General features: G+C 41.6%; 1 protein-coding gene across 1 annotated transcript in view; it reads right to left on the reverse strand.

The window, feature by feature from the left end:
- Positions 1 to 956: 956 nt before the first annotated feature.
- Positions 957 to 23,043, reverse strand: part of LOC143283060 (cold shock domain-containing protein E1-like) — a 45,259-nt gene continuing 23,172 nt past the window's right edge. The window contains exons 8-18 of the mRNA XM_076589083.1: positions 22,521 to 22,681; positions 21,073 to 21,250; positions 19,689 to 19,832; positions 17,694 to 17,829; positions 16,381 to 16,502; positions 15,387 to 15,559; positions 12,968 to 13,100; positions 10,841 to 10,949; positions 9,969 to 10,162; positions 9,114 to 9,280; positions 957 to 7,371 (exon numbers count right to left, since the gene is read on the reverse strand). Coding sequence (XP_076445198.1) covers positions 7,221 to 7,371; positions 9,114 to 9,280; positions 9,969 to 10,162; positions 10,841 to 10,949; positions 12,968 to 13,100; positions 15,387 to 15,559; positions 16,381 to 16,502; positions 17,694 to 17,829; positions 19,689 to 19,832; positions 21,073 to 21,250; positions 22,521 to 22,681 — 1,668 coding nt within the window. The 3' untranslated portion in view covers positions 957 to 7,220. The remainder of the gene's footprint in view (positions 7,372 to 9,113; positions 9,281 to 9,968; positions 10,163 to 10,840; positions 10,950 to 12,967; positions 13,101 to 15,386; positions 15,560 to 16,380; positions 16,503 to 17,693; positions 17,830 to 19,688; positions 19,833 to 21,072; positions 21,251 to 22,520; positions 22,682 to 23,043) is intronic.

Consider the following 23,043-nt stretch of genomic DNA (forward strand, 5'->3'; position numbering starts at 1 on the left):
AATTATTAAGCAGAATGGCTGGTGTCATCAGCAGAAGCTTGTTCATTTGTTTAAATCAAGATGTGCTGTGATACGGTTTTCAGTTCCAGGTGTCACATAGTGATGGATTGACTGGTGTTCTGAATGTTTTGTGAACTCGCTGCTTTTAAATCATGCACTCAGTGTTTCAGTTTCAGAAGGCATCACTGCATTCTGACAAATCCATATGCACTACACATCTGCTAGGCAGATACCTGACCAGCAGCTTAACCCAATACGCTTAGGCCTTGAGTGCATAATATATATTTGTGTACTTATACAAAATTTTGCCTTTTGTTGCTGTGGGTTCTTTTTCAGTAAGCCAAAATGTGTGCAGCACAGGAGACCTCAGTTTATAGTCTATTGTAAGATACCCAGTTTGGTTTTTCTGTCAAACTTGGCAAAAAGGGTGAGAGCAAGGGTCGCTCAATGGAAGAAGAATTGAACCCAGACTGTCATGGGCACTTTATTGGCAGATGAACATCTAAACCATTCTGCCACCTTCCTCCTATATAGTTTAGTGAAAATAAATCCTAGGTTTTTTTCAGCAGTGAGGGTTACTGAAGGATGTTCTACAAAAAAAAACCCCAAAAACCAACCACCCAAAAACATATACATTGCTCACTGCTTTATCCTTGCCAAAATTGGATATCAGTTTTATCTTTAAGATGATTCAGTTGTCATCAACCACCCATTTCACAGGCCAGACGTTTTCTTTTATTATACCCAGCTGCTGAACAGTTGTGCTAATCGGGGCATTCTAAGAGCAATCTTAGCAGCCTTGAGTATGCTTAGCGTTCTTAAGTATATGTAAACCCTGTAGACTTGGGACAATTCTTAATGCTATGCAAATCCATGCAACCCAGCTCAGGCCCATACATACAAATGTTGCACACAAGCTGCATTCACACAAAAAAATAACTACACACACAGTCAAATAGCCATAGCTTGCCTTTATTGTTTTTGAGGCAATGTTGGCAACATATTTTCAGTCGAACTTTAAACGTTTCTGTTTTTTTTTTCGGGGGGAGAAAAAAAAAGTCTTGGTACGGTACCGTAAACTGTCTTTCAACAAATTGTGACAGTATCGCAGTCTTTCCACCAGATCCTCTTTTCCTTCCCCTTATCGGCAGGCTCACCGAGTGATGAATGCCCGACACAGCATGTACAATGGCAACAACGTGAACCAACACAGCACATTGAAGTTGTCCCGCCAGCCAGCCAGGCACATGTCCCGTGTCATCACCACACAGGTCAAGGACCCCAGTGTCCAGAAAACCAATTACCAGAATTGACTGTAATAGCTGGACATGCGAACAACAACCAGGCTGTAATGCCAGTGGAGAGATTTCTTCTTTTTTTTGTTTTGCATCCTGGATATTAAGCATTGTTACAATACAACTGGCTGCATATTGACATCCATACCGGATACATCTTACAGGTTTTTAGTATGTTTAGTTCCCTCCCCACCCCTGTCTTGCCATGAAAGATATGGAGAAAAAAAAAAAAGAAAAAAAAAAGCATGCTTTGGTAAACTGCGTTTCCTGAAACATGAACACCCAAGATGTGTGCATCAAGCCACAGAAATGTCCACGATAATTCAAGGGAAGGAGGAGTCAAGGGGGGAGGGGAAACAACTGATGCAGAATGCCAGTATACATCCATTGTTACTGGTGACAAATGCACACCCCTTTCCTCCGACCTTGAACCGTTCTGAAAACATTTCCACATGCGCTCAAAATGACTAGCAAACTCACAAAACATTGAAACTCCATGCACACACTGAAACAACTGAATCACTTGATACAACCGAAAAAGAAAGGGGAGGAAAAGGGAGACCACAGAACTAGAAAAAAGTCTAACATGACAATTTATATCCTTGAGTGTATTCTAGAGGGGGTGGGGAGTAAAAACTGCAGATCACCAACACAAACAAGGACAGCTGTGCAAACCAGATTTCACTCTGATCTGCTCAACATCGACAGAGCTCAAGTGCTAGAGACACCCAGGAACCTTGTGCGTAGATATACAGCCAGATGGACGTACTCAAATTCAGCCTGTATACAGCAATGATCAATGGACATCACAATGAGCTGAATGGGAGGAACCCTACCTTCACACTTATCTTTTTAAGTGGTGCAAACCACTTTTCTTCCAATTTCTCTCTGGGGTTTTGACTGTCAGTTAACAGTTTCTACAAATTTCAGGAATCTCCTCCTTCCCCCTAAAAAAGAACTTGGGGCATTTTCAGTCTGGCTTCAATGGTAAAGTGGTGAAAATGACTGATCAATCACCATTGGATGAAAAAGGATGAAGGTTCCAGAGCCTTTTTACTGCCATCAGGACAGTGGGTTCATAACCACTGTGTCCAGGGCTTGGCATGGGAAGGCGGAGCCCAATCCTGTCCTTCCATCGCTTTGACTTTCCTCAACTGGTGTCAGGCACCCATTTACACCGGGGTGGAAAATCAGAGTAAACAGCCTTTCCAAAGGACACAACACCATGCCCAAACGGGGCCTCAAACCCCGATGACTGGTCACTTTTGGATCAGAAGTCCAGTCCAGCGGAATAAAAGCACACCAAACCCAGGACCTAACAGGCAACAGTCAACTGATGACAGAAACACTGTACAGAATGCACACACTACTTGCCCAAGTGTCCCCCCCTCCTCCTACTTCCATGCATGCCCCTTATCCCTTCCCACTGAAGCTTTTAGCGGTGTTCATTTACAACAGAGAACTGTGATGCTTGCTTATAACATACAAGTGATTACTGAAAATAAAAGCTTTTCAAACCCTTCAGATGGGGTACATGGTAAATATTTAACAACTGCCGGACTTCAGCCATGATATGAAAAATAAACCAAAAACAAACAAAAAGACAAACCACATTAAGATAAAAAGTGAGAGGATGACATATACATTAAAAAAAAAAAACATACAAAAAAAACCCCAACAAAACCAATAACCAAACCACACATGCCACAATTTGTTTCACCCTGGCAAGTAGGCTCAAACTGTCTTGTGACTGGTGAATAAATGGTCTCTGCACTGATGAATGACAAAAACTATTTCCTTCTGCTTCATACAGTAAGTACCTAAGGAGTAGTATACAACTTGCACAGCGAATGAAATGCAAAATCCTTCCAGATGCAAAACAGACTTGCACAAATACCAACTCTGTATTCAAGTCAGTTGGAAGACCTCATAAAAATGGACCTGAAATTTAAGAGAAAATTAAATTTAAAGCTTTCATAGTTTTTTTGGTTTTAATTTTAGTGTGTGGTTATGCTCCTAATCTGTAATTTTTTTTTTTTTTACAGAGCTGGATTTTGTTAGCCGATTTTTCAGTTTCATGTCGATCTCATTTTGTCTATATAAAAAAACAAACAAAAAAAAAACCAACAAAAAACCCCACCACCTTTCAATGGGTTTAAAATCAATTCAATTTAACTATTTGGGACTGTTCTTGGTGGGATGCGTCCCACAAATGTTCAGTGATCTACAACTGATGCCAGACAGAACATTTTATCTGGAGGCACTGGACCTCACACAGACCGACCACCCCCCTCCCCTCACCCACCCCCCACTCACACTGTCACTGACCACAACATTCTGGACAGTACATCAGTTCTGCACAATTCATGCACTAAGAGACAACCAGCTGAAAACTCGTGTGAGAATAAAACCTTATCATATAACATCAACAGAGGGAAGGAAGGTGAGATGGAGACAGAGGGAGAGAGATGGACTGTAGGTATCTGCTGAAGCCAAGAAGAGTCGATTCACAGGTTATCATGTTGGGTATACAGGTTGTTGAGCACTTGAAGACCTGAAAGAGGGCCCAAGAATAAAGCACTGAGTGGTGTGTTGCTGGCAAGTATTTTGCATGGTGGTGGTGGTGGTGGAGGTGCATAGAGGTGATCACATCTGTCATCACGTCATACCTGTCATGTCGCACCAGTCATCACACCTAACACAGTGACAAGGCCAGAAGCACAAGGTCACACACCCACAGTTCCCACAAATGACCAAACAAAATTCCATACTTTTTCAGGACCACACTGAAAATTTTCAATACCAAACTGCTTCGCCACTAACAATGGAGACTGGCAGATAACTCTGACATTCAAATCTTACCACTTGTTTGTTTCTTGTCTTTAGAACGCATTGAGCTCTATGTTGAATGGGACTGGTCAAGGGTGTTTTTTTTTTACAAATTCCAAAAACAATGCAGTTCCAGACCCTGAATGGCAGAACATTCTATCAACACTTTTCCAGTCCTGGAAATGGTTCTCTCATTTTCCCAGACTTCTATGACACTGTACAAACCATGCACTCCCATTGAACACTGTTGTCATGTCATCATTATCAGAGGATGAACAGCACTGGTGCTATACAAACCATGCACTCCCACTGAACACTGTTGTCATGTCATCATTATCAGAGGATGAACAGCACTGGTGCTGTAAAAACCATGCACTCCCATTGAACACTGTTGTCATGTCATCATTATCAGAGGATGAACAGCACTGGCGCTGTACAAACCATGCACTCCCATTTAACACTGTTCTCATGTCATCATTATCAGAAGATGAACAGCACCACCAGTGGAACCAGTCGCTACACGTCTGACCCAACATCCATCACAGCCCCACAGTGTATCCCCTCACAGGTGTGGTCAGTTCTCCACACAGCAACATACCCTCCCTGCTTTGTTCATTCAGTCTGCATTCTGACACTGACTGACAGCTATGAGCCTTTCATTTTATACATGTTTTTGATGTTTGTAACTGATGCAGCTGTTTAACAATGTGTTGCCAAGAGAAAGGGTCTCGCTGCAGATCTTTCTGATACATTCTGTCCATGCCTCAACATATCCCACATGTTCCTAGTTAAACAAAATTAAAGGGGAAAAAAAACAACTAAATGGTGGCAGTTGTTATTTTTGGTATAAATCACACAGTCAAAAACAATATCTCAACATGTATGAACTTTCGTTTCAAGAATTTCCCCACTCATGACATTTCAGTCCAACACATGCAAGCAGGCAAATACAAGAATGCTGTAAGTATACCCATCATTCTTCTGCAATATTTTTTTTTTATTAAGATTCCTTTTGAAGCTGGTCAAAGCTGTTAAGCTTTCAATTCACATAATTATTCTGCATGAATGAACACGGTCAAGTCCAGTACACAAGCTTCCTGAATGAGCCACGATCCACATGAACCATGCAAAGGCATCCTCCCCCCAAAACTTCACCCCCATAACCATGCATGAATGTGTGCTTGGGGGTGTCTATGTATGCGTAACAAGAGCAAAGTGTCCACATACTACGCCTGTACAGTGTGAGAAAATGAGGTTAGACAGCTAACACACTGGAACATCACAGAATTCCCAATACCCTATGTCCTTGTGATCCATAGTATAAATACACACACACACACACACACACAGGCACACACACGATGATACACACCAAGGACATGCAAAAAAATCAAAAGGCACTACGTAACTACACACAAAAAATTACTCGTTAGAAAAAGAAAAACTCCACAAAGAAAAGAAACAGAAGTGAAAATGACTCTTCTCCAGCCACACAGACAGGAAAGCACTTTGGCCATTGCTAGGCAGTGAGCACCACCTCCATCAGTCTATCACTCAGACATCCACATCTGTTCTTTGTGCAACAGTCATTCACTTCAACCTATTCAACCTAGCTTCCTTCTCTCCACAAACAACACTCAACACAACAACCAACACATGTTTCCAGCAGCAATGCAACACAACACACAGTACCAATTACTGGAGATGTGAAAAGTAGAAGCAAGGCCAGTCTTCCTGTATTGCATTCCTGATGCTGCAATTCTACAAGTGGGCTTTTATTTTTTTGATGGTATTTTCTTTTCACCCCATCCTACAGGCAGCCATTCTCCATTTTCAGAGGCGTGCAAGCTGGGTATGTTCTAGTTTCCAAAACCCACCACACACTGATCTTAGTGGTCTTGAAAGTGCATATTCAATCTTTTGCATGAGTATACACATGAAGAGGATCAAGGCATTAGCGAGTCTGCACGAATGCTGACCTGGGAGATTGGAAAAAATCTCCACCTTGACCCACCAGGTGTTGATACCAGGATCAAACCCAGGACCCTCACACCGACAGTCCAATGCTTTAACTATTCTGCCATGGTGTCCATGGAACCAAGGTCTGGCCTGGCCTGTTTTTAGTGAAGTAATGGCAACTGTGACTTTGTGGGAAGGAGCCCAACAGCCCTGACAAGATAACAAAGGAAGTTTTTCTAAAACCCACTCAGGGACACACCAAATGGTTTCCTCTGACCTTTACCTGCAAGATGCACACTGAGTATTTTCCTTTTTGTCAAGTCACCACAACCAGCTTCAAATAAATCACAAACTCTTCTCAAAGGCCAAAAAGCTTTTGCTGACAACGACCCAAAAATGATATCATTAAAATAAAACACACATATAAAACCACGATTATCAATCGCAAGACAAATATATATATATAAGCACCACTCCCAACCCCCTTACCTTTTAAAAAAGGAAATAAGGAAAAACAGGAAAGAATGAAGCACAAAACCTTTAGTCTGAAACTGTTTAAAGATGCACAAGAAACAAGTCTGCACACACCATTTTTCATCACACCAAACCAGGAGCCATTTTCGTTGTTCGAACAAGACAGAGGACCACATACACACACAAAACAAAAAGCACAAACACACACATCCGCAGCAACCATTCTGCAAGGCACATAAACCATGTCAACAGGAACTAGACACCCTATACATAACTCCCCTCCCCACATCGTTGCTCCTACCTTATAATTAACTATACAACGGTGTACAAGAAAGCTCCATATGCTTATGTGTTCCAACCCGTTCTCTTATCCTCACTGTGTATGCACCTTCCTGCTGTGGCCTTCAAACCCCACCGGTCTTCACCTCAGAAAAAAAAAGAAAAAAAAAAAGAACCTCCATGATCAGAAACATCCCTAATTTGTGTATAAACTACTTCCCTCCCTCCCTGCCTTTGCCCATCACATCCCCATGTCCCTGCGCTGTCTGTCCCAAGCTGTATCCTGGACACACAAGTTGCTTCTTTGTTCCACCAGTAGTAGGCAAGCTGAAGGTCACTGTCAGGCCCACACACCACACACACACAGCGGGTGTGGCCAGGGCCTCACGAGGGGGGTTTCCAGGGTGTGCGGGGTGTGCTGAACCCTCGGGTTCCGTCAGGCCCCCGGGGCTGCCGGTCCACCACGATGCGGGGAGAGCTGTCGTCCGTGAAGCTCTTCAGGCGGCTGATCAGTCTCTCTGGCCGCTGCTTCTCTCTGCAAACACACAACCATTCACCTCTTCAATCAAATCAAATCAATTTATTGTGCTTAGAGCCTCACCGACCACTAAGGCCATGATTCACCTCCTCAATCACATGCTCTTTCTGACTGAATGGGAAATACATAAATATATCAAGTTTTCATTCAAGAAAGTTTCTGAATGTCATGAGGGACTGGGTCTATGAATATGGAGTGTGTCCGTTCCATTTTCAAATCGTAAGGAATGCATATATATGTATACATAATCAGAAGCCCTGGGTGTTTCTTGGTTAATTAACCTGCAAGTTGTGAGGCACCCATCTTATCTCCTGTTATTCTTTTCCAGTAATTCTCAGCTCCATCTCGGAATCTTTTTAGCCATCTGAAAAGTATCAGTCATGGAAAGCCCACACTGATCTAAAAAAAAAAAAAAAAAAGTTTATACTATCTCCACAAACACAGCCGTACGTAGTCACACTTGACTCCAAACCAAGCCTGCAAAAGGCAACCAAGAAACATTTGTACAACTCCACACAAACACCACATCTCACTCGCAAATGATCAGCTCCAGATCATCTCTTTCCACACACTTCCACAGTTAGCCATCGCTCTATCTGTCTCAGACCCTTACGCCCGGAAAAAGCTCCCTCCCTTTCCTTGAATCATCACTCTCGGCTCTGGCCTTAAAAACCTACCACTTTCCAACATGGTTCCTCCCCACCCCCACTCCCTCTTTCTGTCTATACTTTCATGTCGCCTTCCATCTTCATGTATTTGTAAGTTTTGTCTTTCATCCCTTTTCATTCAGAGTTATGCATGCTGGTGATTGGTGTGAAAGGGCTTTGTCTCTGCAGAAGATTCAGCACCTGATGACTTGTACTTTTTTTTTTCTTGGGGGAGGTAGGGGGTGGGGGATGGGGGACAGTATGAAGGACCATGCAGTCCATGGAGCGCCTCCATAGGTAGTATCGTGACGGGTGCAATAGCCGAGTGGTTTAAGCGTTGGATTTTCAATCTGAGGGTCCCGGGTTCAAATCTCTGTAATGGCACCTGGTTGGTAAAGGGTGGTGATTTTTCTGATCTCCAAGGTCAACATATGTGCAGACCTGCTTGTGTCTGAATCACCAAGCAGAAGATCAAATACGCATATAAAGGAACCTGAAAACCATGTCAGCGTTCAGTGGGTTACGGAAAGAAGAATTTACCCAGCATGCACACCCCCGAAAACAGAGTATGGCTGCCTACATGGTGGGGTGAAAAAAGTCATACACGTAAAAGCCCACTTGAGTACATTTGCATGTGGGTAGTTTTATGACCTGTTGTGATTCATCATGAAACACAAAACGAGAGCGCCAAAGAATTGATAGAAAATACCAAAAACTTAGCCGTATGCAGAGCACAGGAGCAGGAATCAAGATGGCTGCTGGAAAATGAGGGCGCTAGTCAGGGATGCAAAGGGGAGGTAACCTACTTCGGGAGGTTATCGGCCGTAGCTACTTTTGTTTTCTCCGCATAGGCGGGTAATAGTTTGCACAGGACAGGAATCAGACCCCTGCCAGAGTCTGCTCTAGTGGGTCACAGTTAAGTATGTGTAATTAAACACGAGAGTTACAGCCCATGAATGAAGAAGAAAAGGAGATTATTATCATAAATATGTTACTACTATCATTTCAAATGTCTACATGAATCCTCCACATGAACACCAGTCACCATGCAAAGCCCACACACCCATGCTGTTGTGTGCTGACAACACTCACGTGATCTTCCTCAAGCTGCAGGCAGAGTATTTCCCGTTGCGCTGGTTCTGCACCACGACAAACTCCACTTCATCACCAGGTGAGATCTGGGCGCTGTCGTGAACCTCCGTCATGTGGAAGAACAGCTTCTTGCCCTCCTCTGCCACTTCGTAATTCAAGAAGCCAAACTGTCAACAGAGCAACAGTCTGTTCATTTAGAATGTTCGAGCCACAACTTCTCCTCTGCCACTTCGTAAATCAAGAAGCCAAACTATCAACGGAGCAACAGTCTGTTCTGTTCAGTTAGAATGTTCGAGCCATAACAAAGACATCTACTTGACTGGAGGCTGAACCCTGAACTTTATTCATTGTCCTTCAATATCAACTGAATGATTAAAAAACAAAAGTGACACATGCCACTGGAGCTACAAATCATTTTTTTTTTATCAATTTTTTTTAATTAGAAAAAAAAAGAAAAGAAAAAAAAAAGTAAAATAAATTCTAAAAAATCTGTCTCTTTAACAATTCAATATTGTCAGGAATTCATATCACAAAATATATATAACACATGTAAAGAACAGAAAATTATACTTCTTCCACGACTTGCTCTCACTGCAAAATACTTTGCCTGATAAAGTAAATCTATACACAAAAAGTATGTTTGCACTCTGTATCATTCAGCAGTGTGTTTGTGAAATTTTTTTTTCTCCACATAGGTGGGCATTAGTTTGCACAGGACAGGAATGTCAGACCCCTGCCGAAGTCTGCACTAGTAGGTCACAGTTAAGTATGTGTTGTTAAAATTATGTTTTAAAAAAAAAGAAAAAAAAGAAAAAAGAAAAAAAAGGGTGACAAAAGTTGTTATGCTTCAGTTACCTGCCCCTTCACGGAGTCCACCTTGGCGCGGACAAACTTGCGCTGGGCGGCCAGGTTGACGGCCCTCAGCACCTCCGTGCCCTTGACCTTGGCCACCTGGAAGCTGACGATGTCCCCCTTCTGCAGGAAGTCCCGCTTGTCCGCCAGGCTGGTGATGCCATATGGGTAGGTCACCAATGGCTCACCCTCCTCCACTGTTCACAGGGAACGCCATCAGTTTTTAATTACAGGGATCCCAAAAGTCTGAGCCAACAAAATTACAAACTTTTTCCATATTTCCCCTCCGAACCTTGCGTTAGGTTTTTCAAGACCCAAAAACAAAGTCACACACAAACATATGAGTATGCATACAACAGAATTACCCACACAGAGTGAGAGGTTGTGAGAAAAAAGTGAGAGGGGGAAGTATGGGGTGCTTGATGAAACGGAGATCGAGACATCTAATAAAGTTTCATGACTTTTTTTTTTTGTTATGATGAAAATGTTTGCAGCCAAAGTCCAGGGGCCACTAAACGCAAGTATTTGTCTCAATAATGAACAAAGCAAAACAAAAGAAAAAACCAAAACAAACATGACCGTATGAATTTTTTTTCTTCAAATCACCGAAATGCCAATATGGAATTCTGCATACTGCAGAAATACTGCCACCCATGACACCCCTTCCCCATGATCTATACCCTTCATTGTTTGTGTAAATGCCAAAACAAAGTGAAAAAAACAAACAACCCCCCCCCACCCCCAAAAACAAAAAAAACATCATCAAAACACACAAACACACTCACAAAAAAAAACCCCTCACCAATACAGAAATATATATCACACAGAAAAACTGCCACCCATGACACCCTTTCTCCCCCACCATGACGTCTCACCTTCCAGGCCCGCCTGCACCAGGCCACAGTACTCGTCCTGCTCCGGGTCCACAATACGCATGGGGCGCACTATCTTCCCCTGCACCGTGCCCTTGGAATACACAATGTCCTGCACACACACACATCAACACCCTCGGTCAGAGCTCCCAGACCAGAAATCCAATTATAACAATACTGTGTACTTACATGGTGAAACCCAGTATGATAATAAAAACGTATTTGAACAGGGTGCTCTTGGCACTCAAAGGGGAGGTAACCTATCAGAGGGAAGTAACTAGCCACATATACTTTCGTTTTCTCCCCTTTTCAGGGGCAGTAGTTTGCACAGGAGAGGGAATCAAACCTCTGCTGGAGTCGGCACCACTGGGTCAAGGTAGAGTATGTGTAATTAAAAATATATTTATACAGTGCTTTCAAACCTCTCACAGCATTTTACAATAACATGACAGATACAAAACTTCACAATAACCTGACAGATACAGAACTTCACAATAACATGACACAAAACTTTACAATAACACGACAGATACAAACTTTACAATAACATGACAGACACAAAACTTCACAATAACATGACAGATACAGAACTTCACAATAACATGACACAAAACTTCACAATAACATGACAGATACAAAACTTCACAATAACCTGACAGATACAGAACTTCACAGTAACATGACACAAAACTTTACAATAACACGACAGATACAAACTTTACAATAACATGACAGACACAAAACTTCACAATAACATGACAGATACAGAACTTCACAATAACATGACACAAAACTTCACAATAACATGACAGATACAAACTTTATAATAACCTGACAGACACAAAACTTCGCAATAACATGACACAAAACTTTACAATAACATGACAGATACAGAACTTCACAATAACATGACACAAAACTTTACAATAACCTGACAGACACAAAACTTCGCAATAACACGACAGATACAAAACTTCACAATAACATGACACAAAACTTCACAATAACATGACAGATACAAACTTTATAATAACCTGACAGACACAAAACTTCGCAATAACATGACACAAAACTTTACAATAACATGACAGATACAGAACTTCACAATAACATGACACAAAACTTTACAATAACCTGACAGACACAAAACTTCGCAATAACACGACAGATACAAAACTTCACAATAACATGACACAAAACTTTACAATAACCTGACAGATACAAACTTTACAATAACCTGACAGACACAAAACTTCGCAATAACACGACAGATACAAAACTTCACAATAACATGACACAAAACTTTACAATAACCTGACAGATACAAACTTTACAATAACCTGACAGACACAAAACTTCGCAATAACACGACAGATACAAAACTTCACAATAACGTGACACAAAACTTTACAATAACATGACAGATACAAAACTTCACAATAACATCACATAAAACTTCACAATAACATGACAGATACAAAGCACACAAGATCTTACACACACACACACACACGTGCTCAGGGAGATCCGCAGAACAGATGTTGATCTACAAAATAGGAATATGGAATGGCACTGAGTGCCTTCATTTATGTCGGACAGCTTGAAAAGAAAATGTTTTAAGATCTGTTTGAAAGGCGGAGTGAGGAACTGTGAGGGACTGTGACAGAATGAAAAATGCTGTGCATTCTAACTTCCACCTGGTGGATTTTAAACGCATCAAATGAGACAATACACATGCAACCGTGCATTATGGCATACAACAGGATATGATGGAAAAAACACACACACACACAAAACCAACAACAACAACAAAAAACACACACAAAACCCCCAAAACAAGACAAATGTAAATACTGCGAATATGAATCATCAAATAAAAAAACACAAAAATGCCATACACACACAAATACAGAACAGACAGACAATGTGCAAAAAACAAAAAAGGGATCAAGGGGGCACTGCACCATTACTCTCCTTGGGAAGGAGAGTAGCACCAAATTTCTCAAAGAGACATCTGCAGTAACATATACTAACACAATAATATACTAACACAATACAATGCCGACAAGCCAAAAAACAACAAACAGGGCAGAGAGACAGAACAAACAGGACAGACAGAACACCCCCCACCTCTCCAGGCCCTACGGTGCCCTTGGGCAGTTTGCGGATGTTCTCTGCGCTCATTTTGGAACTCTTCCGTGCAAGCGTGTACTCCACTTCATCGCCAAGGTCAAGGTCGTTGTTGGCATTGCCATCAAACGCACTGAAATGAAACAGTGAGGAGGAGACTATTATGGCCATCATGTTCACATACTGAACGCCCTTTGTTACCATAGTGCCTGAATATAGTTAACCTGATCCCAGTCATTACAAACCACTATATTAGGGAGAGAAAACGTAAATAAATATACTGAAAAGTTCTGAAATTGACAAACTATCCCACCAAGAATTGCAGAACTAAATCAACTTAGAAAACAACAGTGTGATTAACCCCTAGGCTGCCTGCATGACGAGATAACTCGTCATGGCAAGCATGTATGCTTCGCTGCCTGCATGACGAGATAACTCGTCATCGAAATATTCTGACTTTTCCCTGCTTTGCATTCAGTTCGTTGACAAAAATGCTGGTAGCTTTAGCTTGGGGAATCTTTCTGGATTCTATTCATAGCTAGAAACACCATCTGCGTCATAAGGCAGTCCTTTATTTGAACGTTTTGGTTGGGTTACTGGCCGCAGTCTTTGCCTGGCTCCTCTCCTCGCTCGCTCAACAAAATGTCGGACTGACTCCGTGCTCAAGACATGCGCTCGTGGCGAACTAAATCAACCAAGATTACTTTCTTCAGCTAATGCTCAGAAAGAATTGGAGCATAAATTCGAAGGAGAAGACAGTGGTGAACATTTATAGGACGATTTGATAGAAAATAAAGGGAGCAATCAAGAGAGTGGCCAAGATACAACTATCAGTGAGTGATGCAGGCTGTTCAACTCTAGCAGACGAATTTTTAGCAGGGCACCGTATGAGCTATTTTCTTGGCACTCAGCCAACACGGTCTGATGAAGTGACGGTGTGAGAGGGGTGAAGAGGAGGGGGATGGAGACTGAGGGGGCGTGGCCTCACATCCATATTATCACTTAAAGAAGTCACAATGCATCTATTTCTTTTTCAGTTTTTTTATATTGTGGTTGTTCTAGTATGATTTTGTGTGTGCAGATATCCATTTGTCCAGAAAATGATATTTTTGTGCAAATTACCAGACTAATGTTTGTAATGAACAAGTTGAAAATGTGACAAAAAACAAAACACTGATTTCAAAACAACAGCATGTCACTTAAAATGCATAAAATGGGAAAACATCATGTGTTTTGTATTCTTTATTCATTTCCCTTTCAGAAAATATATACTTTTATGGGTCTTTCTCCAATAACAAAGAGCACAGAATTTTTTGAAAATTTATACCCGTTTTTTGTGAAAAAACCCTGGCAAATAGATTTCACTTAAATCTTATTTTCCTGGCAGCGAAAGGGTTAAAAACAGACAAAAAACAACTAAACTTGAGAAAAAATAAGAAAAAACACACAAAAAAACCCTGAAAAAAATGAAGGTAAAAGAATGTATAATATGTGGAACTTTCTCCAAGTATTACAGAAGAAGAGAAAGAAAAGACAGAACACAATACTGTTCACCCTAACCCTCCTTTTCCTTCAATATAGGATAAAATCAGTGTGTACATTGCTTTCTTCTTTTTCAAATTCTTTTTTCTTTTCTAAATTTCTTTTTCCAGGACTTTAATTTATCCTTATCAGCTATTCAAGCTGTGAATGATCAGTATGCATATCTTAATGGTGTGGTTTTTTTTTTTCTTTTTATTAACAAGACTGCTATGTAAATGCCATCATCATTTTAATACCGAATGAGAAAAGATAGCAGCTGACAAGTGACCATCATTGCTCAAAGCCAAGCCAACCTCGTGGCCATGTCAGGATCACTGTCAATACTGATACCACAGAACCTGAGGAAAAAGAAGTAAAGAAATAAAAACAATCAATCACTGGAAATAAAAAGAACACCAGCAGATATGCCAACCCCTTTCAAGTGTTTGTAGGAACAATCAGGGAATTTGGTAGGAACATTTTCAATTTGGTAGGAGCACTCGGACTTCAAGCCACATCAGCAAATGGGCACAGACGCTGTTTGAGATGCAACTTGATTCAGCCACATTCTCTCTTGTTTGGGCAAACAATTAAGCTGATTGGTCCACTCAATGCTGTTTCAATGTAAACACATATGCGATTAGGTGAGCATCATCACATGAGACCAAGGTTAGTAGTGACTGCCCTGACCTCATGATCTATAAGTCTAGAGCGGTAATGTTACGACAGAAAGGCATGTGACCATGTTAAATAGTCTAAAATGAACTCGTCCGAACAATTCTGACATTGGCGTAACATCTGAACAAACTGTGATCGAGCGTACAAACAGTTGGCATCTCTGCACTAGGCATGATCAGTCACATTCATGCTCATGAAGCAACCAGTAAGAACTACCGACCTGAAGTGGAAGAAGACCTCCTGGTCATGCTTGTCGTTCTCAATGAAGCCGTAGTTGTCCTTGAGGGTGGCCACAAATCCCTGGCAGCGACTGGTGGGACTGCGGAACAGCACCTTGATGTTCACAGCCACTTTCTTGTTGTTCGTTCGCTGCTCCCCAATCTGGAACTCCACCTGCACAGGGGACAGATATCACAGGATGTCTGTCATCATCACCCTTGTCTTTTAACCATCATCCTGCTCTTATCGTTTTGCTCTGCAGTACGAGAAAAGCACTCTTCACTGAAAAAGTTGCCAACGATATTCATGTATAAAGCCAAGCAACCACCCAGTGCTTCATAAACATGCCTCCTAAACTAAAAAGGAGGCCCACTGTTATGCAACAGCTAATGCTCAATACTATTAGGTACAACAAACCAGGTCCCAACAGATGTGACCAAACAAAATTTTGCACTTTACCCAGACCTTTTCTGGACCAGACTGAAAACTTTCCAAACCATACACAAACTGAAGGAAAAATCTGTCTGCTACACCACTGAAAAAAAAAACCAAACTGGTGGATATCTTGTTATCGTTTTTCGATTTTCATCCCTATTTGTTTATTCAATTGTAACTTAAAATGCATGAGACTATTTGTTGAATGGTACTGTCAGCAGATGTGCGTATCTGCTAGTGCCTGAATTCCCTTTGTGTGTATATACATAAAAATCAAATGTGTAATACATGTCAGTATTCAGTGGGTTATGAAAACATGAACATACCATACATACATACATACACAGAGAGTATGGCTACCAACATGGCAAAAAAAAAAAAAAAAAAAAAAAAAAAAAAAAAAAAAAAAAAAAAAAAGTAAGAGCCCACTTGAACACACATTTGAACGCGAGAGCAGCAGCCTACAAAAACAGAGAAAGATGTCCTAGAAAAGCACTGTTTTCATCTCCCCATGCTACCCTTGTGCCTGCCCTCTGCCCAAGCACCATGACAGAACTGACCTTGTCTCCGTAGTGCGGCACTTCAGTGCTGTCCTTCAGGTCCCTCAAGTTGTAGGCAATGCTCTGGATCTTGGAGTTGAAGTCGTACTTGATGCTGCCGCTCTCTGCTTCTTTGTTCTTGTCTGAAAACAACAACAGCTACCTTTCTGAAACACTTCTTACCACTCTCTGCCTCTTTATTCTTGTCAGAAAACAACAGCTACCTTTCTGAAACAATTCTTACCACTCTCTGCCTCTTTATTCTTGTCAGAAAACAACAACTACCTTTCTGAAATACCTTTTGCCACTCTCTGACTCTGTTCTTGTCTGAAAAAACAACAGCTACCTTTCTGAAACACTTCTTGCCACTCTTTGCCTCTGTGTTCTTGTCAGAAAACAACAACAGCTACCTTTCTGAAACACTTCTTCCTACCTTTCTGAAACACTTCTTGCCACTCTCTGCCTCTTTATTCTTGTCAGAAAACAACAACAGCTACCTTTCTGAAACACTTCTTGCCACTCTTTGCCTCTTTATTCTTGTCAGAAAACAACAACAGCTACCTTTCTGAAACACTTCTCGCCACTCTTTGTTCTTGTCAGAAAACAACAACAGCTACCTTTCGGAAACACTTCTTGCCACTCTGCCTCTTTGTTCTTGTCTGAAACCATCAACAGCTACCTTTCTGAAACACTTCTTGCCACTCTCTGCCTCTTTATTCTTGTCAGAAAACAACAACAGCTACCTTTCTGAAACACTTCTTGCCACTCTTTGCCTCTTTATTCTTGTCAGAAAACAACAACAGCTACCTTTCTGAAACACTTCATACCACTCTCTGCCTCTTTGCTCTTGTCTGAAAATCACAACAGCTGCCTTTCTGAAACACTTCTTGCCAATTTTCTTGTTTGAAAACAGCAGCAGCCACCTTTCTGAAACACTTCTTGCCACTCTGCCTCTTCGTTCTTGTCTGAAAACATCATCAACTTTTCTGAAATATTTCCACATATATTCAGGGAAAAAAACAATTCAACGACAGTTACAATCTGAGCGCAACAACATTTTGCGAAACAGTCCATTTGTTCATTTAAAGACTTCTGTAAAACAAATAACAAAAACATAACAGGATTTCCCTTATCCATAAAAAGAAAAAAAAAATGGAAAGGATCATAATACTGGACCTAGTCTAACAATGGTCAATTGTTCTAATATATAAATGGTGAGTGAGAGACAGAGAGACAGAGAGAGAGAGAGAGAGAGAGAGAGAGAGAGAGAGAGAGAGAGAGAGAGAGAGAGACTGCCAGAAGGAGATAGAAAATAAGAAATCCAGAAGACTGACTCTGATTCTTGTGTGTGGCCGGTTCCTTTTCAATGGTGCCGACGTAGAGAGCAGGGTGAGTGTTCATGAAGGAGACAGATCCTTTGGGCAGAACCTTGATGCGTGTGGCCACCATCCTGCTGGCTGATGACGGGTCCTGATTCATCACACACACACACACACAAAGTTACACGCCTATATGTGCATGCGTGTGCATGGAATGTGTACAGTGCACTGAGCTGCTTTATTCAAGATTATGTGCAAATACGAGGGTCATTCAATAAATAAGGTGAGTTTTTCGGTACAAGGACTTCTAATACAGATAGAAGCTTACTTTTAAAAATTTTTTTTTGTTTTACTTCTTTTTCACACGGATTTAATTTTTTTGCAGATTAAAAAAAACTTTGAGAGTTTTGGCGATTAACAAAGATGGCCGACCAAGAAGCATGCTCCAGGATTGAACAGCGGTCAGTTATCAAGTTTTTGGTTGCTGAAGGGTGCAAACCAGTTGAAATTCATAGGAGAATGTCAACTGTGTATGGTGCCACATGTTTCAGCCGAAAAAATGTCTACAAGTGGGCTAAATTGTTTAAAGAAGGACAGAGCAGTGTTGAGGATGAAGACAGACCTGGAAGGCCTACAGAAGTGAGGTCTCCTGAGGTGATCGAATCAGTCAATGACCTCATTCAGTCTGACAGAAGGGTGACAGTGGATGACATTGCAAGGACTTTGAGCTTATCTGTTGGGACAGCACACAAAATTGTCCATGATGACCTTGGCTACTCGAAAGGTCAGCTGCCGGTGGGTGCCAAAGATGCTTACTCCAGAGCACAAACAGAGGAGGGTCGAGTTGTCCCAGCAGTGTCTCTGCCGCTATGAGAAGTATGGTGATGAGTTTCTGAAGAAGGTGGTCACATGTGACGAGACATGGGTTTGGCACTATGAGCCTGAGTCCAAACGGCAGTCCATGGAGTGGAAGCACGTAGGCTCTCCAGTGAAGAAGTTCAAGTCCCAGCGGTCCACGAGGAAGGTGATGCTCACCGTTTTTTGGGATATGCAAGGCCCAATCACCATTTCATTCCTTGAGAAAGGAAGCACTGTGAACAGTGCCAACTACTGTGAACTGCTGAGGCAGGTCAAAAAAGACATAAAGAACAAACGCAGGGGTCATCAGTCAGAAGGAGTCATCTTGCATCACGACAATGCAAGGCCTCACACAGCAGCCCGAACGGTGCAGACCATCAACGAGCTGGGCTGGGAACTGCTCCCTCATCCCCCTTACAGCCCAGACCTTGCCCCTTCAGACTTTCACCTGTCTGGTCCCTTGAAAGCGTTCACGAGAGGCACGAACTTTGAAAGTGACGATGAAGTCAAAAGTGTTGTGAGCGACTGGCTGAGACATCAGTCCCAAGATTTTTACGCTGAGGGAATACGGAAGCTTGTGCACAGATGGGAAAAGTGTGTGACAGTGCTGGGAGACTACGTTAAAAAAAAAAAAAGAAAAAAAAAAAGAAGCAAGCTTCTATCTGTATTAGAAGTCCTTATACCAAAAAATTCACCTTATTTATTGAATGACCCTCGTAAAAATGGTTCACTATCATCACACAGAAGAACAGACAAAGTGGATGGGGGGGGTGGGGGGGGGCGGGATACACAACTGAACATAGTAGGGACAGGATGAAGAGGCACAAAGAGAGAGGCAAAGACCAACATGAAAGAGAGCTAGCTAAAAAAAAAAAAAAATTTTTTTAAAGGAAATACAGAATAAAATGGTAATTTTAGTGAAAATTAACCAGTGTCCCAAGGTGTGAACTTCAACAAAGTAAAAATATGCATCATGAAAAAAGTGACCCCTCTCATCCCTCTTTTTTTCTTCTGCTGCCCCATCACCTATGCCAATTCAATGGCATAACCCCCACACCATTCATCTGACATTTGCTGGATCGGAAAATAGTCTACTGAACAAAGTGTGGACCAGTGTGACTGACTCTAATACCCAATGTCCCCATCACTCACCGGCATGACTGTGAACTGGACCTCAGCCTTTTCCTCAGGGATGTACTCTGGGTCCATGAACTCACTGAAGTGGAAGAACATGCGGGCTTCACGGTCAGCGCATTGAATGAACCCGTAGCCCTCCTTCAAGGTGGCGATCACACCCTGTCAACACAACACATGTCACAGTGCAGGCTACGAGACTTGCATAGAGAGCTTCTTGCACAAGCTGGGTATTAGAAATCAACAATGTAATGTGGTTTCAGTTCACAGAAATCCAAGGATCCTGGGTTCTAATCCCCATCACAGCACCTGGTGGGTTTTAAGGGTAGATATTCATTCACATCTCCCATGTCAACATTTGTGCAGACCTGCTAGTACCTGAATCCTTTTGTGTATTTTTGCATACGGAAGACAAAAATGTACATATTAAAGATCATGTAATCTATGTCAGTGTTTGGTGGGTTATGGAAATCAGAAGAGCAGACTAATTCACCCTAAAAACTATTTGAGAAATAGTCCACAACAATTTCTGTACTTCAGAGCCTGTCAATCCTTAAACTGACTTGAGGACTAGTCAACAAAATGTGTGTGGTAGCTGTATAAGCAAAAATGTGCACCAGACCAGCAGAATTGTTTACTTTGGTACTTCATTGTGGAAGTCCACCCCACTTCTGACAATCACTTCTTACCCATCTTACCCAGAACACAACATACTAAAACAGAGATTCATCCTAATGATCGGTTCTGCATGTCGCTGCCTCAGTTCTCAGTTGCCTGTTCTGATAGTGAAAGTGTGTTGAAGCTGGATGGCATCAAATTACTGACTACTTAACATTAACTCACAATCTTGCATTGTTCATCTCCAACCATGTGCATTTTTTTTTTTATTTGTCTGAAGTGCCTTTTCCAAAGAATAGTTAGAAAGTAGTTATGAAATGTATATTAACTTGAAGTTCCATTGCATAAAGTCTGAACTACCTTGCTGAATTATCTAAGAGGCAGAAGGCTTGCAATGTAAACATGCCTGCTTATCTGATAAGCTCTTACAACGTAAACATGTCTGTTTTCTGATGAGCACTGACAAATGTAAACACGTCTCTTTTCCTGATAAGCTCTTACAAATGTACCTTTCTACGTTTGGTAGGATCCCAAGGCCAGATCAGCAAGTTGGATCTATGCATAAGTCAGGCATCTCCTCTACGCCTCCCCCCACCCACCCCCCTTTTTTTTTCCTTTTCTTTCTTTTTTTTTTTTTTGAAGCACACGAGGTACAGCATACATGTAACAGTCCACTCTTTCACGCCTCCTGGAAATTGAATCTTACACATAATGATAAATTTTTTTTTTTTTAAATCAACAAAAAAATCTCAAGACCAGAACAAAGCTATATCCCATCACTCACGCTTTCTCGCTGCTCTCCGTTAGCGAATGTCTCCTCCAGCAGTTGGATCTGACAGGCTCTCTGCAGGCCGTCACGTCGGTCTGTGGCGATGTTGAAGCTGACCTGGTCACCCTGCTGAAGGGTGCAGTCTCCGTACTGGTCCTTGTCCCCAAACTGTATCTCATGCACCGCTTTGTCCCTGAAACATTGGGAAATTGAGACTGAGGTATCTCATGCATCGTTTTGTCCCTGAAACACTGGGAAACTGAGACATCTCATGCATTGTTCTGTCCCTGAAACATCAGGAAATTGAGACTGAGATATCTCATGCGTCAGTTTGTCCCTGAAAGATAAGAACATTGGGACTCTATTTCATGCATTGTTCTGTCCCTGATACATCGATACAGAGAGACTGTATCTTATGCACTGGTCCCTGAAACATACGGACATTGAGACTGGATTTCATATATCGTTTTGTCTCTGAAACATTGGGACTGTACCTCATGCACCGTTTTCTTCCTGCAACACCAGGACATTGAGACAAAATCTCATGCACTGTTTTGTCCCTGAAACACCAGGACATTGGGACAAAAATCTCATGCACTGTTTTGTCCATGAAACACCGGGACATTGGGACTGTATCTCATGCATCGTTTTGTCCCAGAAACATCAATACATTGGGACTGTATCTAATGCATTTAGTACCTGAAACATCAGAACATTGAGACTGTATCTCAGAAACATGAGGACAATGGGACTGTATTTAATGCACTGTTATGTCCCTGCAACATCTGGACATCAAGACTGTATCTCATGCATGATTTTGTCCCTGCAACATGAGGACATTGGCACAATGTCTGGGGGCATCAATTATCCCTGAGATCAGCCTACCTGATGACTACTGTATTACATCATTCTTTTGTCACGACAAGGTGGTGTGATTATCAGTCCGCATATCATGATCAAATCTGTAAACATCTACACCTCTCTAACCACACAAGACAACAGCTGGGACAGCACTGGCCTCATCAGCATTTGAGCATGCAGTTGGGGGAGGAGGTGCTGTCAGTCATGAAGAACACCTGTGCGTATAGTGTGCATTGTATATGCATGGGTCTGTGTGTGCATTGTGAACACGAGCAGCAAAACATGTGTATTTGTCTGTGGTGACAATAAGAGCTGACTTGATGCATGTGTTAACAGAACAGATATTCCATAATGAAACTACAGTAATTAATACCAAATGCTTAATGCTTTCTTTGCATCCATATGCGCAGTTAACAGCTGTAAACATGAAATACACCTGAAATATTCACACAATGGCGTAGTAGACTGAACAAAGTCTATGGGCTGCTTAACCAAAGTACCTATTACAGAATCAAAGAAAAATAAAAGGGTGGTGGGAGAAGTCACCAAAATACCAAGATGGAAATACTCCTACTTATGATATCCACCAGAACACCCCTTACTTCTCATAGAATATTCGTCCACCAAGAGGGTCACTGGAACGACGACCATTCTGTGTCTTCAGCGTTTTCAAGACTCTGCCGACAACCTTCTCCATGGTCAGATCTTCAAAAATGACAGTACCATCTGGAAGTTTCTCTATCTCAACTGCCACCTCCTTGTTCTGCACACACACACACACAAATCAGACCCTCAGTCCAGCTGTCTTCTGACAGAACATCAATCCACACTACACAGAAACTTTTCAAAAATTACACCACTTCAAATACATACATAAGGACACAGTAATGAAAAAAAAAAACAAAAAAAAACCCCAAACAAAACAAACAACAACAACAAACCACACTCCAGAACCCCCATAGTTTGTTTCATAAAACATTCACATATCACAAACATTTATGTTTCTGATTTGTATGAAGGCAGTCAAAAACACAGACATGGACACACACACACACATGTGCAATTTGTTATTATCAGAATATTCCAAAACAGATAACATTTAAAATTTCATAAAGAAAACTCCAA

The sequence above is a fragment of the Babylonia areolata genome, chromosome 6, assembly GCF_041734735.1.
Source record: "Babylonia areolata isolate BAREFJ2019XMU chromosome 6, ASM4173473v1, whole genome shotgun sequence".
In the NCBI taxonomy this organism is placed as follows: Eukaryota; Metazoa; Mollusca; class Gastropoda; order Neogastropoda; family Buccinidae; genus Babylonia; species Babylonia areolata.